Raw genomic sequence first — 16,033 nt, 5'->3', positions numbered from 1 at the left:
TTAAGAGGCTCTATTCAAGAACCATACACCCAGGTTCATTCTGTCTGGATTCTGATGCATGCTTGGCCCTTGTAATAAATCACATCACTTCTGGATGGAAAGCAGATGAGAGATCTTTGTACCATGTCAAGGCAGTCAGAGAATCATGCATTGCCAGAATTACCAATGATGTTTCTCTACTGATCTTCAGTAACATTCTGGTGAGGATATGAAAAGGGATGGAAGGCATACGAGTCCCTCTTTTTGCCATATTTGCAACAAGCCATCTGTTGCTTTGACTTTGATTCCACTGTCAAGAGAATACCACTGAAACCTAGTGATTCATATGGGAGGCAAACAGATCTGTTGCTGTGAGATTAAATTCCTTAACCAAGGGATGCAACTCCTCTGGCTCTAGTTCCCATTTTTGATGATCTAACTTTTGCCTACTAAGCTAGTCAGCCACAACATTGACTTTTCCTCGGATGCAAAGGCAGCAAGTTGTCCTTTGGCCAAGTCATCAGGAGGTGAGCTTCTCTTTCAAGGATTGCAGACCTTGTTCCCCTTTGTTTCTTGATGTATGATATGGCTGAGAAGTTATCTATCATGATCAGCATTGAGGGCAGTCCAGATGAGAGAGCAAAGCCTTGAGACCAACTGGACTGCCCTGAGCTCTAGCCAGTTTATGCTGTGCTTCCTCTCTTGTTTGGACCAGATCCCCTGGACAGTCCTTTATATAGGGTGAGAACCCCTTCTCCTCAGGCTTGCATTTGTGGAGATGACTATCCTGAATGGTTCCCCTATTGGAAACATCTAACCTGAGTCTACTTGGATTCATCCACCACCTGATTGACCTGAGAATCTTCTTGGGGTGAGACACCTTCACTGAGGGGTAGATAAGACAGTTGAAGGAGGAATAAGAGGTAAGTCTGTAGTGACTTCATGTGAGCACTGGCACACTATGAATATCCACACAGGATACCACTGATTCCCAGAAGAGACAGAAGCATATGAATGGGTATTCCCCTTGAGATGTTGACTATTTGGTAAGATTTTTCAGCTTCTCCAGTCTTTCCTGCAATAACGAATTTTATAGAGGATAATGACTTCTCCCACTCAGAGAGATTGAGAATATGTTGAAACTGTTAACTGATTCTTTCACAAAACCATAGCTCAGCAGCATCCTTGCTGTTTGGGTAATACAATTTATGACTGACTCTAGATGAGGCTTGAATAAGGAGGTTACCCAGGAAGGGACAGACAGAGATCTTTCTGTCTGAGAGCTGCTATTAACAATACCATCACTTTCATAAACACTTGCAGTGTTGTTGCTAAACGAAAAAGGGCAAGGAAGAAGAGGAAAGTTTAGGAAGCATCTATGAGACTCTTAGTTGTGATATAGACATAGGCACCCTTCAAATCTACTTGAAGTCATGCAGTCCCCTTCGCTGATGGCAGCTAGTGTGGATTTTAAGGTCTCTATCTTCAATTTTTAATTCTTCATAGATCTGTTAAGATAATTGATGTCAATAACTGCTCTGCAGCGTTGTTTTTGGTGGGATTTTTTTTGGCATGACTATGAGCAATATGCAGTGATGTCTCTGGAAACGAGGAACAGGTCCTACTGCTCCCATTTATAGAAGATCTAGGACAGCTGTCTGCTTACCCAGATTCCTCCTCTTCCTCAAGAAGGCCTAAGGCTTTGCAATTTATTTATAGGTTGAGGGGGATCATACTTGCAATACTGTCCACATATGTAAGCATTGCTTGTGAAAGTCTGCGGAGGCACTTAGAATGTCAGATGACAGTTCTTTTTTATTTATGTATTCTTGTTGGCCTGTTGTCCTGGATAGATTTCATGCCATAAAGAGGGGGCTGAGATTATGGCTGCCTGGATTTAGCTGCTTGTGAAGGGCCTGTATAGTGAGGAGGCCATGTGACATTACCCAGGGTACAATCTGGACTGTTGAACAGCAATGTCCCCTTAACTTTATAACCTGAAGTGCTTTTTACACTGCTTTGCTGTCAGAACAGCTATTACTGACCTGCTCACACAGCCTTCAGCATGCAAATTCACTTTCAGATAAATACATGAGCACTCTGACCACTCGCTCATGAATTAAACTGTAGAGCAACATCAGCAAGTTCCCTAGTCCAGACTTTCCCCCCAGAAATGTGTGTCTTGTACTGTCCAGCACACTAGTAAACAATGCAAGCTCCTAGAAAGTCCGTCATTTCATCAAAGGAAGTGATATATGCTCCAACCTTGTTATTCCTAATGGTGTTTCCCCACACACTTTAATCCAAACACACTCATTAAGATAAAACAATAAGATAAGTTTCATAACTACAGAAAGATAGATTTTAAGTGATTACAAGTAATGATGCATAAAAATCAGGATTAGTTACAAAACAAAATAAAAGAGTAATATACAAGCTAATCTAACTTAACAAGATAAATGAAATTAAAAGCAAAAGGTTTTCCTCACCATGTTCTGCTGTACATTTTACAGCCTGGGTCCCCTTTCAGTCTGGGACCACCCCCCTCCTTTAGTTGTATCCTTTATGTATTCACTGATGTCAAAAACAGAGAGATGTGGGGAGGAGAGGTGAGTTGGAGGTTACTATCGCTCACTCTTATATCCCGCTCCCTTCTTCAAGGATTAACCCCAGCTGGGGTGCAGATGACAAGCAGTCTCCTGAGGACATGAGAATGGCCATTTAAGCTTCTGTTTTTTAACACCTGGCTGGGGTCAGTGTGTCTGTCTCTGAAAAACTGGTTTGTAGGTGTTACTGAAATATGTTATAATTCTGGGTAACAATATACAGCAGATTCTCATAACCTGACGTATAGTATTACTACACATATTTCAATAGGATAATAATGTTCAGCAGATTGTGACTTTTCAAATGATACCTCAAGGCATACTTTGTACAACATTTGTCATAATCTTGTAAAAGTGGTGAACATAATGGCATAGACTGTCACAGTCACTCTTTCAGATAAAAATCTCTCCCCGTTAGAAACGAGTCCCTGACCATCAAAGAAAAGGGCACATTTATCTATGGCAGTGATGATAGGATAAATTTTGACGGGTGCACACCAAGGAATCCTCTGGCCTGTAAAATGGAGGCCTAGGAGGAAGCATGGAGTAGAAAGAAAGACGCCCCTTACTGCCTGCCAGCACTTCCACATGTGGGCTGCTATCCCTCATCACTCCAGAGTTGATGGGGGAAGGAGGTGGAGATGGTAGAAAGGCATGTGGCAACCTGCAACAGAAGCTGGAAGCAAAAACCAGGATGGCAGGGCCTGGTGACCTACAGTGGCAGCTGAGGATGACAGCCTGATGCTTTCCCAGACTATTAGGTGTGACAATAATACACTGGGAAATTAGAGCTATTAGGTATCCCACTATTTTACACACACACACACACACACACACACACACACACACAGAGTGCATGAGGGATATACAGCTATAGCTTGTCTAAGGCATCTTTATACCTCATAACTGTAGTTTACATTTCTCAAAATATTCAGTGCACTCTGCCCTGAAAGTCTAAGTCTATCCTGTGTGTGTGGTGGGCTTTTGTTGTTTAAAATACTTTATCTGAGTCTCTAGTTCTGATCTGGAGTATTGGCATTTCTCCCCTAAGTAGGGAGATTCCCTGAGGGGAGTGCAGGATATGCACGCTTAGAGGAGACAGCACCTATTTATGGCCAGGTCTTTTCTGCACTGATTTGCCATGCTGCATTCTGGGAAGGTGGGCAGAGGACCCCAGCATTGACTATTATAGCTCATACTGCACTCCGTGAAAATGAACAGGGTACACAGGCATTGAGGCATCTGCCCTGGTGCACTCCGGGGAGGTAAGCAGGGGAGCCATGTGCTGAGAATACCTGTCCTGCTCCATTTTGCTGGTGTATGCAACTGAGGAGAAACAGATTCCACTTTGTGGCTCTTAGAGTGCCTCCTAGAGGAATCCCCTGAATCAGATTCTTCCAAAGATAGAGCTTGGGGACTCTCTTTTGTGTGCCCATGGTTTATGCTGGGGAGACCTGAAGGGTCTGAATGTCAAAGACCTTTTTCTTCTACCTACCCTTGATCTGTCTCCTCCCCAGAAGGAGAGAGTGTAATTCCATTATGACAGTACCCTGGAAGGGAAGGACCTTGTGGTTACTCTTTTCAGCAACCTTCCTGTCCTGAGAAATAGAAGATTCAGACTGAAGGTGTTGCTGGACTGGGTGCAGAAGAGAGATTCCCAAGTTCCCAAGCTTTGTTCAAGGGAAATTCCTGGACATGGCCTGAACACAGGCTGACCTCACCCCAGAAGCACCAGGCTCCAGTCCTGGAGGTTCAAAGGGAGTCCCCCTTGGCCCACTTACTGCACTAGGAGACAGCGCTGGGCTGACATTGCTGGCAGCGAGTAGCCCTGAGCCATTGCAGGGCTGGGGAGGGGGCATGGTGCAGAATGAATGAAAGGGTTGGGCCTGACTTAGAATACTCTCCTTGTTTTGTCCCAGATGCCTTTCCTTAGCTCCCTGTCACTGCCATAGCTGCAGGGGAGGAGCTGGGCAGCTGCTCTGCAGTCAATAGTCTTGACTGTGAGCACTGGCTCCAACAGCTGGGTGGGAAACTTCCTTGACCCTTTAATACTGTACTTCAAACTATATTCTCCCCATGTGGGGGGAATGAGGGAATCACCACTTGCTGGCCCCAGGTCTAGGGGATGTTGCTGTTTAGGTGCTGCCAGAGCTTCCTGGGAGCTCTCTTGGCTGCTTGGGGACTGAGGTTACAGGAACCCTTGCCCCTGCCTGAGTACTTGAGATGGGGATGGGGCTTCAGAGAACAGGCTCACATCTTCATGCAGGTACTTAATCAGCAGGAGAGGTGCAGGAAACAGTGTCTGGCTCTCTCCTCCCCATTTAGCTTTCTCATCCATGAGCACTCCCCATGGGCGAGATGCTGGCACAGAGTTCCAGTAACTGAGAGGAAAGGGAATCCTTTCTTTCAATAAAGGCAGGCCCTGACAACCTGGAGATTAAGCCTCTCCCCACCCCCTTTTCCTGCAGCAGCAGCAGCAGCTAGTCTGCTTGCAGTTGGAGAGGAAGATGAGGTTGGATTTTTCAAGTGGAGCCACACCTCCCCTGCCTCTGACTGGCAGGTATGGTCTGCCTCCAAATCTGTATAAAACAAAGTACCCAATGTCTTGGATCTGTGGACCTTATTAGGAATCAGAAACAGATTTTTTTTTCCAGATTTATGTTCAGACTACAAAGGACATTCCTTTCCTAGGCATTTAATCTGCTGTATGAGTTTCCGCTAGAAAAGAATTAATATCAATGCTAAATCAAGTTTAAACATATAAATTACGGGGTAGAGGGGATACATAATAAGACAAGTAATCCTTCTTTATCCCCACCAAGACAAATCTGCAGAGAATGCTATATATCCAGCTTAAATGCTTAGTGAAAGTACGGTATAAACACTTGACCAAATGGTCTATTTGCAAAGCTCTAACAAGCCAATTTCAAAGCTACACGAAGCTTTCTGGCATATTAGGTCATCTGCTAGGGGGTTCTGTCATTTGGGATCCCTGAAACAGAGTATGGTTGTAATTTGTTTATTGAGCATTGGGAAGTCATTGTTCCTAAACAGTCTGATACCAGAAAACCCTGAGAGAATTTCCTCTGCCTCTTGCAAGAAATGCAAGCCTTCCACGGCAAAAATGTCTTTCCATTTCAAGCACCCAGTTTGTATCACACAATATTAGCCCCCTTCACTTGGGGTATCAGGTCACCATAGCTTTAAATACAACAACAGATCTTCAAGCAATGTTATCAACTTTAGATGTAATCAATTACAAAAATTCCAAAGCAGTTTCCAGTACTACACCTGTCCCTGATTCCCTGTACCAATTTTTGTCGCTTTATAACCATCTTTTCCTGTTTTAAAAAAAACCATTTATTTCTCCTTCCTCTTTTTGTCTGTGTTAAATATCCATGCAGGAGACACTGACTTGTGAAACAGATTAAGTAATGTCAAATGTGCAAAATGAATACATTGATAGAGGAAAAGGTTACACTAATCTTTGGTTTACTTGTAACAGTAGACAAAATGCGTATAGATTGAAATGTAATTTTTAAGTAAACAGTAGCAATTTAACTTGGGGATAAATCCACAATATGGGCTCTGACAGCTGACGGTAAATAATTTAGATTAATTCTTAAGGGAATACAATACGTAGATTGCTCACAGTTTTATATCTATTTACTCAGTCATTCTCAAAAGTCAATATGAAACAATCTTTAAATGCCAACTTATCTTAGAAGGGGAGTAACTGCCCCCAAAGTTATGACGAATCTCTTCAGAAAACTGGTTTATTATTGACTGAAGCCATTTTTTCCCATATCCATTCTAATGCCAAAGCAAAGTCAGGTTTCTGAGAAGATGAACTGGCTCAACAAACTACTTACCCATAAAATGGAAAAGAATAGTTACTTAACAGTAACTCACGATGTCCTGTTAACAAGGATTCCACTTCTGGTGTGTATGCATCCCATGCGCATGAGATTGGGTTCTTTTGGGCAGTGATGTCTGTTGGAGCCACACCTGCACCCTGGATGCTCATGGGCCTATCCCGTAAATAGGACATAAAGGACAGATTGGGCCCAACCATCCTTTAGCTTCTTCACCAATACAAAACCCCCAGAGCTACAAGGCTCTGCAGAAGTAGGGAAGGACAGGTCATGGCTTCCATGAGAACAATACATCTCAAAGAACAACAGTTACTGTAAAGTAAGTAGCAGTTCTTTCAAGTAATTGTCCCTAGGGATCCCATTTCTGGTGACTAGCAAGCAGTTACACTCCCTAGTTTGGAGGTAAATGCTAGGAGTCCTATTTAACAAAGGATTGCAGGACAGCTCTACCAAAGTGGAAATCCAATCTGGAAACCTCAACTAAGGAATAGGGCTTGGAGAACATGTTGATTGATCTCCTTGTATCCTGCAATGGATGTATCTTAAGGAAGCAGTAGAGGCTGCCCGAACCAGCTGGACTAAATTATAATCTAGACAGGTGGCTCTAACCAGGTTAACTTGCAGAAGGATCTTACGAAGAGTTACCCATGCCTTTTACTGCTCAGAGAACAGTGTCCTAAGTTCCTCTCTAATAACCACAGAGGAGAAGGGAGATGAACAGTAGATGACTATTTATTTGTAAAGACATAGAAGATGAAAAGGAGTACATGCCCAGCAGCAGTGGGGCTACTTTTTCTGGCATGCTATGGTGCCCTTGCCTCTCTTTTATCTGGGAAGGAGGAAGGCATTGGTACAGACATCACAGTTCCTACATATGGGACAGTGATGATAACAGTACCAAGGAGCTCGGTACCAGTGTCAGATACTGCTCTGTGTTTCAATATTGAAGAGTCTGTGTTGGAGGAAATGTGACCTGTTGATTTAGCCAGTACCACATGCACTTGTTTTATGGTTAATACAGAGGCCCTTGGGGGACCCATTTTATGGCACAGGTTATCCTTTGACTGGGGAGCCAAGCCTGAACCAAGTCTAATATATGATGACTCACGTCTTGTTTTCATAGACACCTACATCTCAGCTCTAGAGGAGGACTTCATTGCTCTGCCACCCTCCTTCAATTTCTCCCGCTGAAGCTGTTCTACTTGGGATAAATAATTAATGAATCATTAGGCCACACAAACAGCATGCATGAGAATGGCTGTATATGCGAACCATAGGATCCAATCCCCCTGCTCTAACAAGAGGCCAGACTGAGGGAGACAGACATCAAAATATCCCATAGCCCAGTGATTAGAGCACTCCCCAATGAGGTAGAAGATATTTGTTCAATATCTCTTATCCCCCTCAGGTGGAGGGGTAACTTGAACCAGGATCTCCCAGATCTCAGGTGAATACCCCAACCACTGGGCTAAAAGTTACAAGGGAAATCCTTCTCCCCCTCTACCCATAGCTTCTTGCAAGAAACACCTTTAGCACCTAACTTAAAGTAAGGGTTCACAGCTCCCTGCAGCCCAGATTTAGGCATCAAACCCTCTGAGAGGGGCAGGGATCAGGACACATTCTTATCCTTAGCATCTTCCATTGGCTATTAGCATGCTGATTTTTGTGAATCCCATTCTTAGGTGCCTAACTTCCTCCATTCATTGTATAAAAAGCCTGAGCACCTAACTCAGATTTTGTGAATCCCAGTGATCTTTTAGGCACCTAGAAGTTAGGCATTCCAACGCCTATGTCCCTTTGTGAATCTAACACTGGATTGCTGTACTGTCAGCTGGATGCTCTGCAAACGTTTGCACATGGCAACATTTATTCCATTTTGATACTCAAAATGGAATCAATGGGGGATACTTTTGACCCCTCCTTTCCCTAGAACAGAGTGTATAATTTAGAAGGGGTCCAGAGAACATCTTAATAATGAGAGAGGGTGGGTTAGTAAATGAATTGGGCAGAACACCCTTCAACAACTTCATACTGATTAAAGCATGAAAAAGATTTAGTTAAGAAGTAGAAGTATAGTTTAAGTAACCAAATAATTTGGTAGAGTGGTATTTCTTAAATTGCATTTTTGCCTGAGACAGAGAGGTTCAAAGTGCAGAGTCACCATCAATACCCCAAAATGCAATCTGCTTTCTTTACAGTTCTAGAGCGGCAGGTACTTAGGGTTTTCTCTAGAGTTTCTATAGAGTTGCTCAGTCTATTAACTGACAGCAATGTGAAAGCTTTTTGTTAAAACTGTTGGCAGGACTATATTAACTTTTAAACAGGGTTGACGCAAAACTTTTATGCTCAATTATTCTGAGCAGAAACAACCCTATTTTAGGCACTCGCTGCTGTAAACCATTAATCACACCATCTCCAAGCAATGGTTCTCTCAGCAGGCTACTCAAAAAGTTAGGCTGGTAACAAAATGGCATTCTGTATCTTATCTGCAATCATAACAGACTTGATCACCAAAAATCAGAATCCATATTAAATATAAATCACTGACAACTTTCCATTTCATACCAACATGAACACAAACAGAGAGTGTCTAAGAAAAATAATGTAGTATAATAAGCAAAATATAATAATGGAGGAGAGGGGATTTCATGCATTAAGGACAAAAGCACTTAGGGCTTTTCTATACGGAGTGTTAGTGTGCAGAAAGCTGAAACAGCAATAGGTCCAAGTGCACTACAGATCTTTTATCATGTGGTAGCAGGGCTCACATGACCTGTTACTGCACAGCATGCTAGAGCGCTGTAGATTTACACCACAGTTTGCCATGTACTAACTCTCTGCATAGACATGACTTTACTTTATCAGCAGACAGTCCCTAGGATTTTAGTGGTTTTAACTACATATAGATATCTTAATAGGAAATTCAAACCTTTAAAGTAAAACCAATATGTACTGTCCAAAATGCAGAGTACTACAGGTCAGAGTGAAAAAATCAAATACACAAATACAAAATGAGCAACAACTGGCTAGCCAGTTGAAAAGGATCTGGGGGTTAGAGTGGATCACAAATTGAGTGTGAGCCAACAATGTGATGCAGGTGCAAAAAGGCTAATATCATTCCAGGAGGTAACTGTCCCGCTCTACTCGGCACCACTAGGGCCTCAGAACTGTATCTCATTTTGGGCACCACACCTCAAGTAAGATTTTGACAAACTGGAGAAAGTCCAGATGTGAGCAACAAAAATGATTAAAGGTCTAGAAAATATGACCTATGAGGAAAGATTTAAAAAACTGGGCATGTTTAGTCTTGAAAAAAGAAGACCGATGGGGAACCTGATAAGTTTTCAAATATGTTAAGGTTTGTTATAAAGAGAACAGTGATAAATTGTTGTCCATGTCCACAGAAGGAAGGATAATCAGTAATTAGTTTAGTCTTCAGTAAAGGATATTTAAGTTAGATGTTAGACATTTTTTCCTAACCATCTGAATAGTTAAGCACCGGAATAGGCTTCCCTGTCACTGAAGGTTTTTAACAACAGGTTAAACAAACACTGGTCAGGGATGGTCTATGTATACTTAGAATCATAAAACTGGAAGGGACCTCGAGAGGTCATCTAGTCCAGTCCCCTGTACCCAAAGCAGGACTAACTATTATCTAGACCATCCCTGTCAGGTGTTTGTCTAACCTGCTCTTGAAAATCCCCAATGATGGAGATTCCACAACCGCCCTAGGCAATTTAGTCCACTGCTTAACCACTCTGACGGGTTAGGAAGTTTTTCCTAATGTCCAACCCACACCACCCTTGCTGCAATTTAAGCCCATTGCTTCTTGTCCTATTCTCAGAGGTTAAGAACAATTTTTCTTCCTTCTCCGTTTAACAACCTTTTACGTACTTGAAAACTATTATGTCCCCTCTCAGTCTTCTCTTCTACAGACCAAACAAACCCATTTTTTTTCAATCTTCCCTCAGAGGTCATATTTTCTAGAACTTTAATCATTTTTGTCGCTCTTCTCTGGACTTTCTCCAATTTCTCCACATCTTTCCTGAAATGTGGTGCCCAGAACTGGACACAATACTCCATCTGAAGCCTAATCAACGCGGAGTAGAGCAGAAGAATTACTTCTTGTCTCTTGATTACAATACTCCTGCTAATACATCCCAGAATGATTTTTTTGCAACAGTGTTACACTGTTGACTCATTTAGCTTGTGATCCACTATGAACCCCATATCCCTTTCCACAGTACACCCTCCTAGGCAGTCACTTCCCATTTTGTATGTGTGCAACTGATTGTTCCTTCCTAAGTGGAGTCCTTTGCATTTGTCCTTATTGAATTTCATCCTATTTACCTCAGACCATTTCTCCAGTTTGTCCAGATCATTTTGAATTTTAATCCTATTCCCCCAAAGCATTTGCGACCCCTCCCAGCTTGGTGTCATCCGCAAACTTTATAAGTGTACTCTCTATGCCATTATCTAAATCATTGATGAAGATATTGAACAGAACCAGACCCAGAACCAATCCCTGTGGGACCCCACTGATTATGCCCTTCCAGCATGACTGGACCACTGATAACTACTTGCTGGGAACGATTTTCCACCCAGTTATGCACCCACCTTATAGTAGCTCCATTTAGGTTGTATTTCCCTAACTTGTTTATGAGAAGGTCATGCAAGACAGTACCAAAAGCCTTACTAAAGTCAAGATATACCACATCTACCACTTCTCCCCTATCCACAAGGCTTGTTACCCTGTCAAAGAAAGCTATCAGGTTGGTTTGACATGATTTGTTCTTGACAAATCCATGCTGACAGTTATTTATCATCTTCTAGGTGTTTGCAAATCAATTGCTTAATTATTTGCTCCATTATCTTTTGGGGTACAGAAGTTAAGTTGACTGGTCTGTAATTCCCTGGGTTGTCCTTATTTCCCTTTTTATAGATTGACACTATATTTGCCCTTTTCCAGTCTTCTGGAATGTCTCCCTTCTTCCGTGACTTTTCAAAGATAATTTCTAATGGCTCAGATATCTCCTCAATCAGTTCCTTGAGTATTCTAGGATGCATTTCATCAGGCCCTGGTGATTTGAAGACATCTAACCTGCCTAAGTAATTTTTTTTACTTGTTCTTTTCCTATTTTAGACTCTGATCCTACATCATTTTCACTGGCATTCATTATGTTAGACATCCAATCACCATCAACCTTCTTGGTGAAAACCGAAACAAAGAAGTCATTAAGCACCTCTGTCATTTCCACATTTTCTGTTATTGTCTTTCTCTCCCTCATTGCGTAATGGGCCTACTCTGTCCTTGGTCTTCCTCTTGCTTCTAATGTATTTGTAGAATGTTTTCTTGTTACCTTTTATGTCCCTAGCTAGTTTGATCTCGTTTTGTGCGTTGGCTTTTCTAACTTTGTCTCTACATACTTGTGTTATTTGTTTATATTCATCCTTTGTAATTTGACCGAGTTTCCACTTTTTGTAGGACTCTTTTTTGAGTTTTAGATCATTGAAGATCTCCTGGTTAAGCCAGGGTGGGCTCTTGCCATACTTCAAACTATCCCACTGCCCTTAATAATGTCTCTTTGAAAAACTGCCAACTGTCTTCAATTGTTTTTCCCCTTTGACTTGCTTCCCATGGGATGTTACCTACAACTCCCTGAGTTTGCTCAAGTCTGCCTTCTTGAAATCCATTCTCTTTATTGTGCTGTTCTCCCTCATACCATTCCTTAGAATCATGAACTCTTTCATGATCACTTTCACCCAGGTTGCCTTCCATTTTCAAATTCACAACCAGTTCCTTCCTATTTGTCAAAATCAAATCTAGAACAGCCTCAGACTTGGTCCTGCCTCAGAGCACAGAGCTGGACTAGTTAACGTATCCAAATCTCTTCCAGCCCTATATTTGTGTGATTTTATATTAATTTATTAATGTCATTTTGTTAACCATCTAGGCAACAATATCCAGTGGGTAGTGTACAGGACCAGGAGACAGGAGGCCCAAATTCTAATCCCAGCTCTGCCACCTAATCATTGTGCAACCTTAGGCAAGTCACTTCATTTTTTTTGTGCCCTTGGTTTCCCCACCTGTAAAAAACAGTATAATAATGCTTACGTACTTTTGAAAATTGCTTTGAGGTCTATGGATTAAAGTCACTATAAGTATTATTTTATTCTTTTTTTATTATTTTTTATTAGAGGTTACAGAACAGTTGCAATATCCTGGAGGTTTTGGTTATGTGCTAGTTTCAATATACTACAAAAATATTTCCTTTTTCTACTGCTTGAAATGAGGGTTACAAGTAGTCTTCCCTTCACACAAGTAGACATAGGTATAGCTTTAAATCTAAAGTTCATAGAAAATGTATCTGGAACAGTATGGTGAGGAAGCCGGTATGAGAACGATATATAATAAATTAAGAATAGCATGAGCAATAGTAGATAATACTGTCTTAGGTTTAGGAACAATCTTTTGTTGCTTAAACAACTGGATATATTTTGCTATCACATTCTTACAGTTTTAAATTTCAGACAAATTAACTTACCTTAGGGAATTGTTTTACTGGAATTAATACTTTCTGCCCCAGCTTCATATTTTTATTTATCACTACATCAATATACTTTTCTTCTTCTTTTCCTTCCCCTTTTTGGAATTTTTCAATTTCTGTAAAGAAAAGTACAAAAATCTGTTACTGATTTTTTTAAACTTGATATCATGTTCTCAAGTAAATGAATAACTTTTATATCGGCATAAATTCCAAAACCAGAGTGTAACTTGTAAAACAGATTGATTTCTCTCCTAGGCTGCAATTTACAACTACATATTTGAGTCATAAGAACAGCCACATTGGGTCAGACCAAAGGTCCATCAAGCCCAGTATCTTGTCCTCTGACCGTGGCCAACAGCAGGTTCCCCAAAGGGAATGAACAGACAGGTTATCATCAAGTGATCCATGTCCTGTCACCCAATCCCAGCTTCTGGCAAACAGAGGCTAGGGACACAATTCCTGCCCATCCTGGCTAATAGCCATTGATGGACCTATCTTCCATGAATCTATCTAGCTCCCTTTTGAACCCCATTATAGTATTGGCCTTCACAACACCCTCTGGCAAGGAGTTCCAGAATTTCACAGTGCATTGCGTGAAAAAAATACTTTCTTGTGTTTGTTTTAATCCTGCTACCTATTAATTTCATTTGGTGGCCCCTTGTTCTTGTATTATGAGAAGGAGTAAATAACACTTCCTTGATTACTTTCTTTATACCACTCATGATTTTATAAACCTCTATCATATCCCACCTTAGTCGCCTCTTTTCCAAGCTGAAAAGTTCCAGTCTTATTAATCTCACCTCATACGGAAGCCGTTCCACACCCCTAATAATTTTTGTTGCCCTTTTCTGAACCTTTTCCAATTCCAATATATCTTTTCTTGAGATGGGGCGACCACATCTGCATGCAGTATTCAAGGTGTGGGTGTACCATGAATTTATATAGAGGCAATATGATATTTTCTGTCTTATTATCTATCCCTTTCTTGACGATTCCCAACATTCTGTTCACTTTTTTGACTGCCGCTGCACATTGAGTGGATGTTTTCAGAGAACTATCCACAATGACACCAAGATCTCTTTCTTGGGTGGTAACAGCTAATTTAGACCCCATCATTGTATATGTATAGTTAGGATTATGTTTTCCAGTGTGCATGACTTTGCATTTATCAACATTAAATTTCATCTGCCATTTTGTTGCCCAGTCACCCAGTTTTGTGAGATTCTTTTGTAGCTCTTCGCAGTCTGCCTGGGACTTAACTATCTTGAGTAGTTTTGTATCATCTGCAAATTTTGCCACCTCACTGTTTACCCCTTTTTCCAGATCATTTATGAATATGTTAAATAGGACTGGGCCCGGTACAGATTCCTGGAGGACACCATTATGTACCTCTCTCCATTCTGAAAACTGACCATTTATTCCTACCCTTTGTTTCCTATCTTTTAACCAGTTACCAGTCCAGAGAGAACCTTCTCTCTTATCCCATGACTGCTTATTTTGCTTAGGAGCCTTTAGTGAGGGACCCTGTCAAAGGCTTTCGGAAAATCTAAATATACTATATCCACTGGATCTCCTCTGTCAGCATGCTTGTTGACCCCTCAAAGAATTCTAGTAGATTGGTGAGGCATGTTTTCCCTTTACAAAAAACATGTTGACTATTTCCCAACAAATTATGTTCATCTATGTGTCTGAGAATTTTGTTCTTTATGATAGTTTCAACCAATTTGCCCGGTACTGAAGTGAGGCTTACTGGCTCTGGAGCCCTTTTGAAAAAATGGCGTCACATTAGCTATCCTCCAGTCATTTGGTACAGAAGCTGATTTAAATGATAGGTTACAGATGACAGTTAGTAATCCTGCAATTTCACATTTGAGTTCCTTCAGAGCTCTTGGGTGAATACCATCAGGTCCTGGATTCTTATTACTGTTTAGTTCATCAATTTGTTCCAAAACCTCCTCTAATGACACCTCAATTTGGGACAGTTCCTCAGATCTGTCACCCAAAAAGAATGGCTCAGGTTTGGGACTCTCCCTCACAACCTCAACAGTGAAGACCAATGCAAAGAATTCATTTAGTTTCTCCGCAACGGCCTTATCATCTTTGAGTGCTCCTTTAGCATCTCGATTGTCCAGTGGCCCCACTGGTTGTTTATCAGGCTTTCTGCTTCTGATGTATTTAAAAAAAAAATTGCTATTACTTTTTGAGTCGTTGGCTAGCTGTTCTACAAATTAGTTTTTGGTCTTTCTAATTATATTTTTACACTTCATTTGCCAGAGTTTATGTTCTTTTCTATTTTCCTCATTAGGATTTATCTTCCACTTTTTAAAGTATGCCTTTTTGCCTCTCACTGCTTCTTTTACTTTGTTGTTTAACCATGGTGGCACTTTTTTTGGTTCTCTATTTTTTTTTTTAATTGGGGTATACATTTAAGTTAAGCCTCTATTATGGTGTCTTTAAAAAGTCAAGGAATTTTTTTAAAATACTTTATCTGTTACTATCAGCACTTTGGACTACTACTGACATTTAAGAAAATATAATTTATACTACACACTGGATCATTTATGAGACTTTTTTATATAGTTTACTCAGGTTGGACAATGAACTGTCTGTACTATCATTTTAGGGGGTTCTCCCACATTTGCCCTATGCTGTTGCATGTTTGAGCTTCCAAAACTTCAAGAGAACATTTTAAATAAAAATAAATCATCCATTGAAAATTCAAGAGTTCATGAGAACATTTCTATTTGATTTTATAAAACCCGTGAATTAACAATAAAACTTAAATCTTGTAGCTTAAGCACAAAACAGTTGCTTTGAAAACTCTTTAAAAAGCTTTAATTTTTTGTAAAATAGATATGCGATGGTGTGTACCTAGACCTTCCTTGACCGTATGGCTACTACACCCTGCTCTAGAAAGGAGTGGCAAAGGTGGGTCCTCCAGGCCTGCCCAGAGAGGCCTTGTGGAATCAGCCAATCAGAACTCAGCAAGCTCAGCTAAAAGGAGCTGCAGGGCCTTAGCTGGTCA

The 16,033-nt window shown here is 41.0% G+C and overlaps 1 protein-coding gene across 5 annotated transcripts in view; it reads right to left on the bottom strand.

The window, feature by feature from the left end:
- The window catches only part of KHDRBS3 (KH RNA binding domain containing, signal transduction associated 3), a 216,552-nt gene that overhangs the window by 139,950 nt on the left and 60,569 nt on the right, over positions 1 to 16,033 (bottom strand). For all 5 annotated transcript variants that reach the window (XR_002888342.3, XR_010599026.1, XM_024102715.3 and 2 more), the window contains exon 2: positions 13,006 to 13,124. Coding sequence is in view for 3 of the 5 variants with exons in the window: in XM_024102715.3 (XP_023958483.1) it covers positions 13,006 to 13,124 (119 nt within the window). In the remaining 2 variants the exon portion in view is untranslated. The remainder of the gene's footprint in view (positions 1 to 13,005; positions 13,125 to 16,033) is intronic.

The sequence above is a fragment of the Chrysemys picta genome, chromosome 2 (genome assembly GCF_011386835.1).
Source record: "Chrysemys picta bellii isolate R12L10 chromosome 2, ASM1138683v2, whole genome shotgun sequence".
NCBI classification, from domain to species: Eukaryota; Metazoa; Chordata; order Testudines; family Emydidae; genus Chrysemys; species Chrysemys picta.
This window is presented reverse-complemented; position numbering and strand designations above follow the sequence as displayed.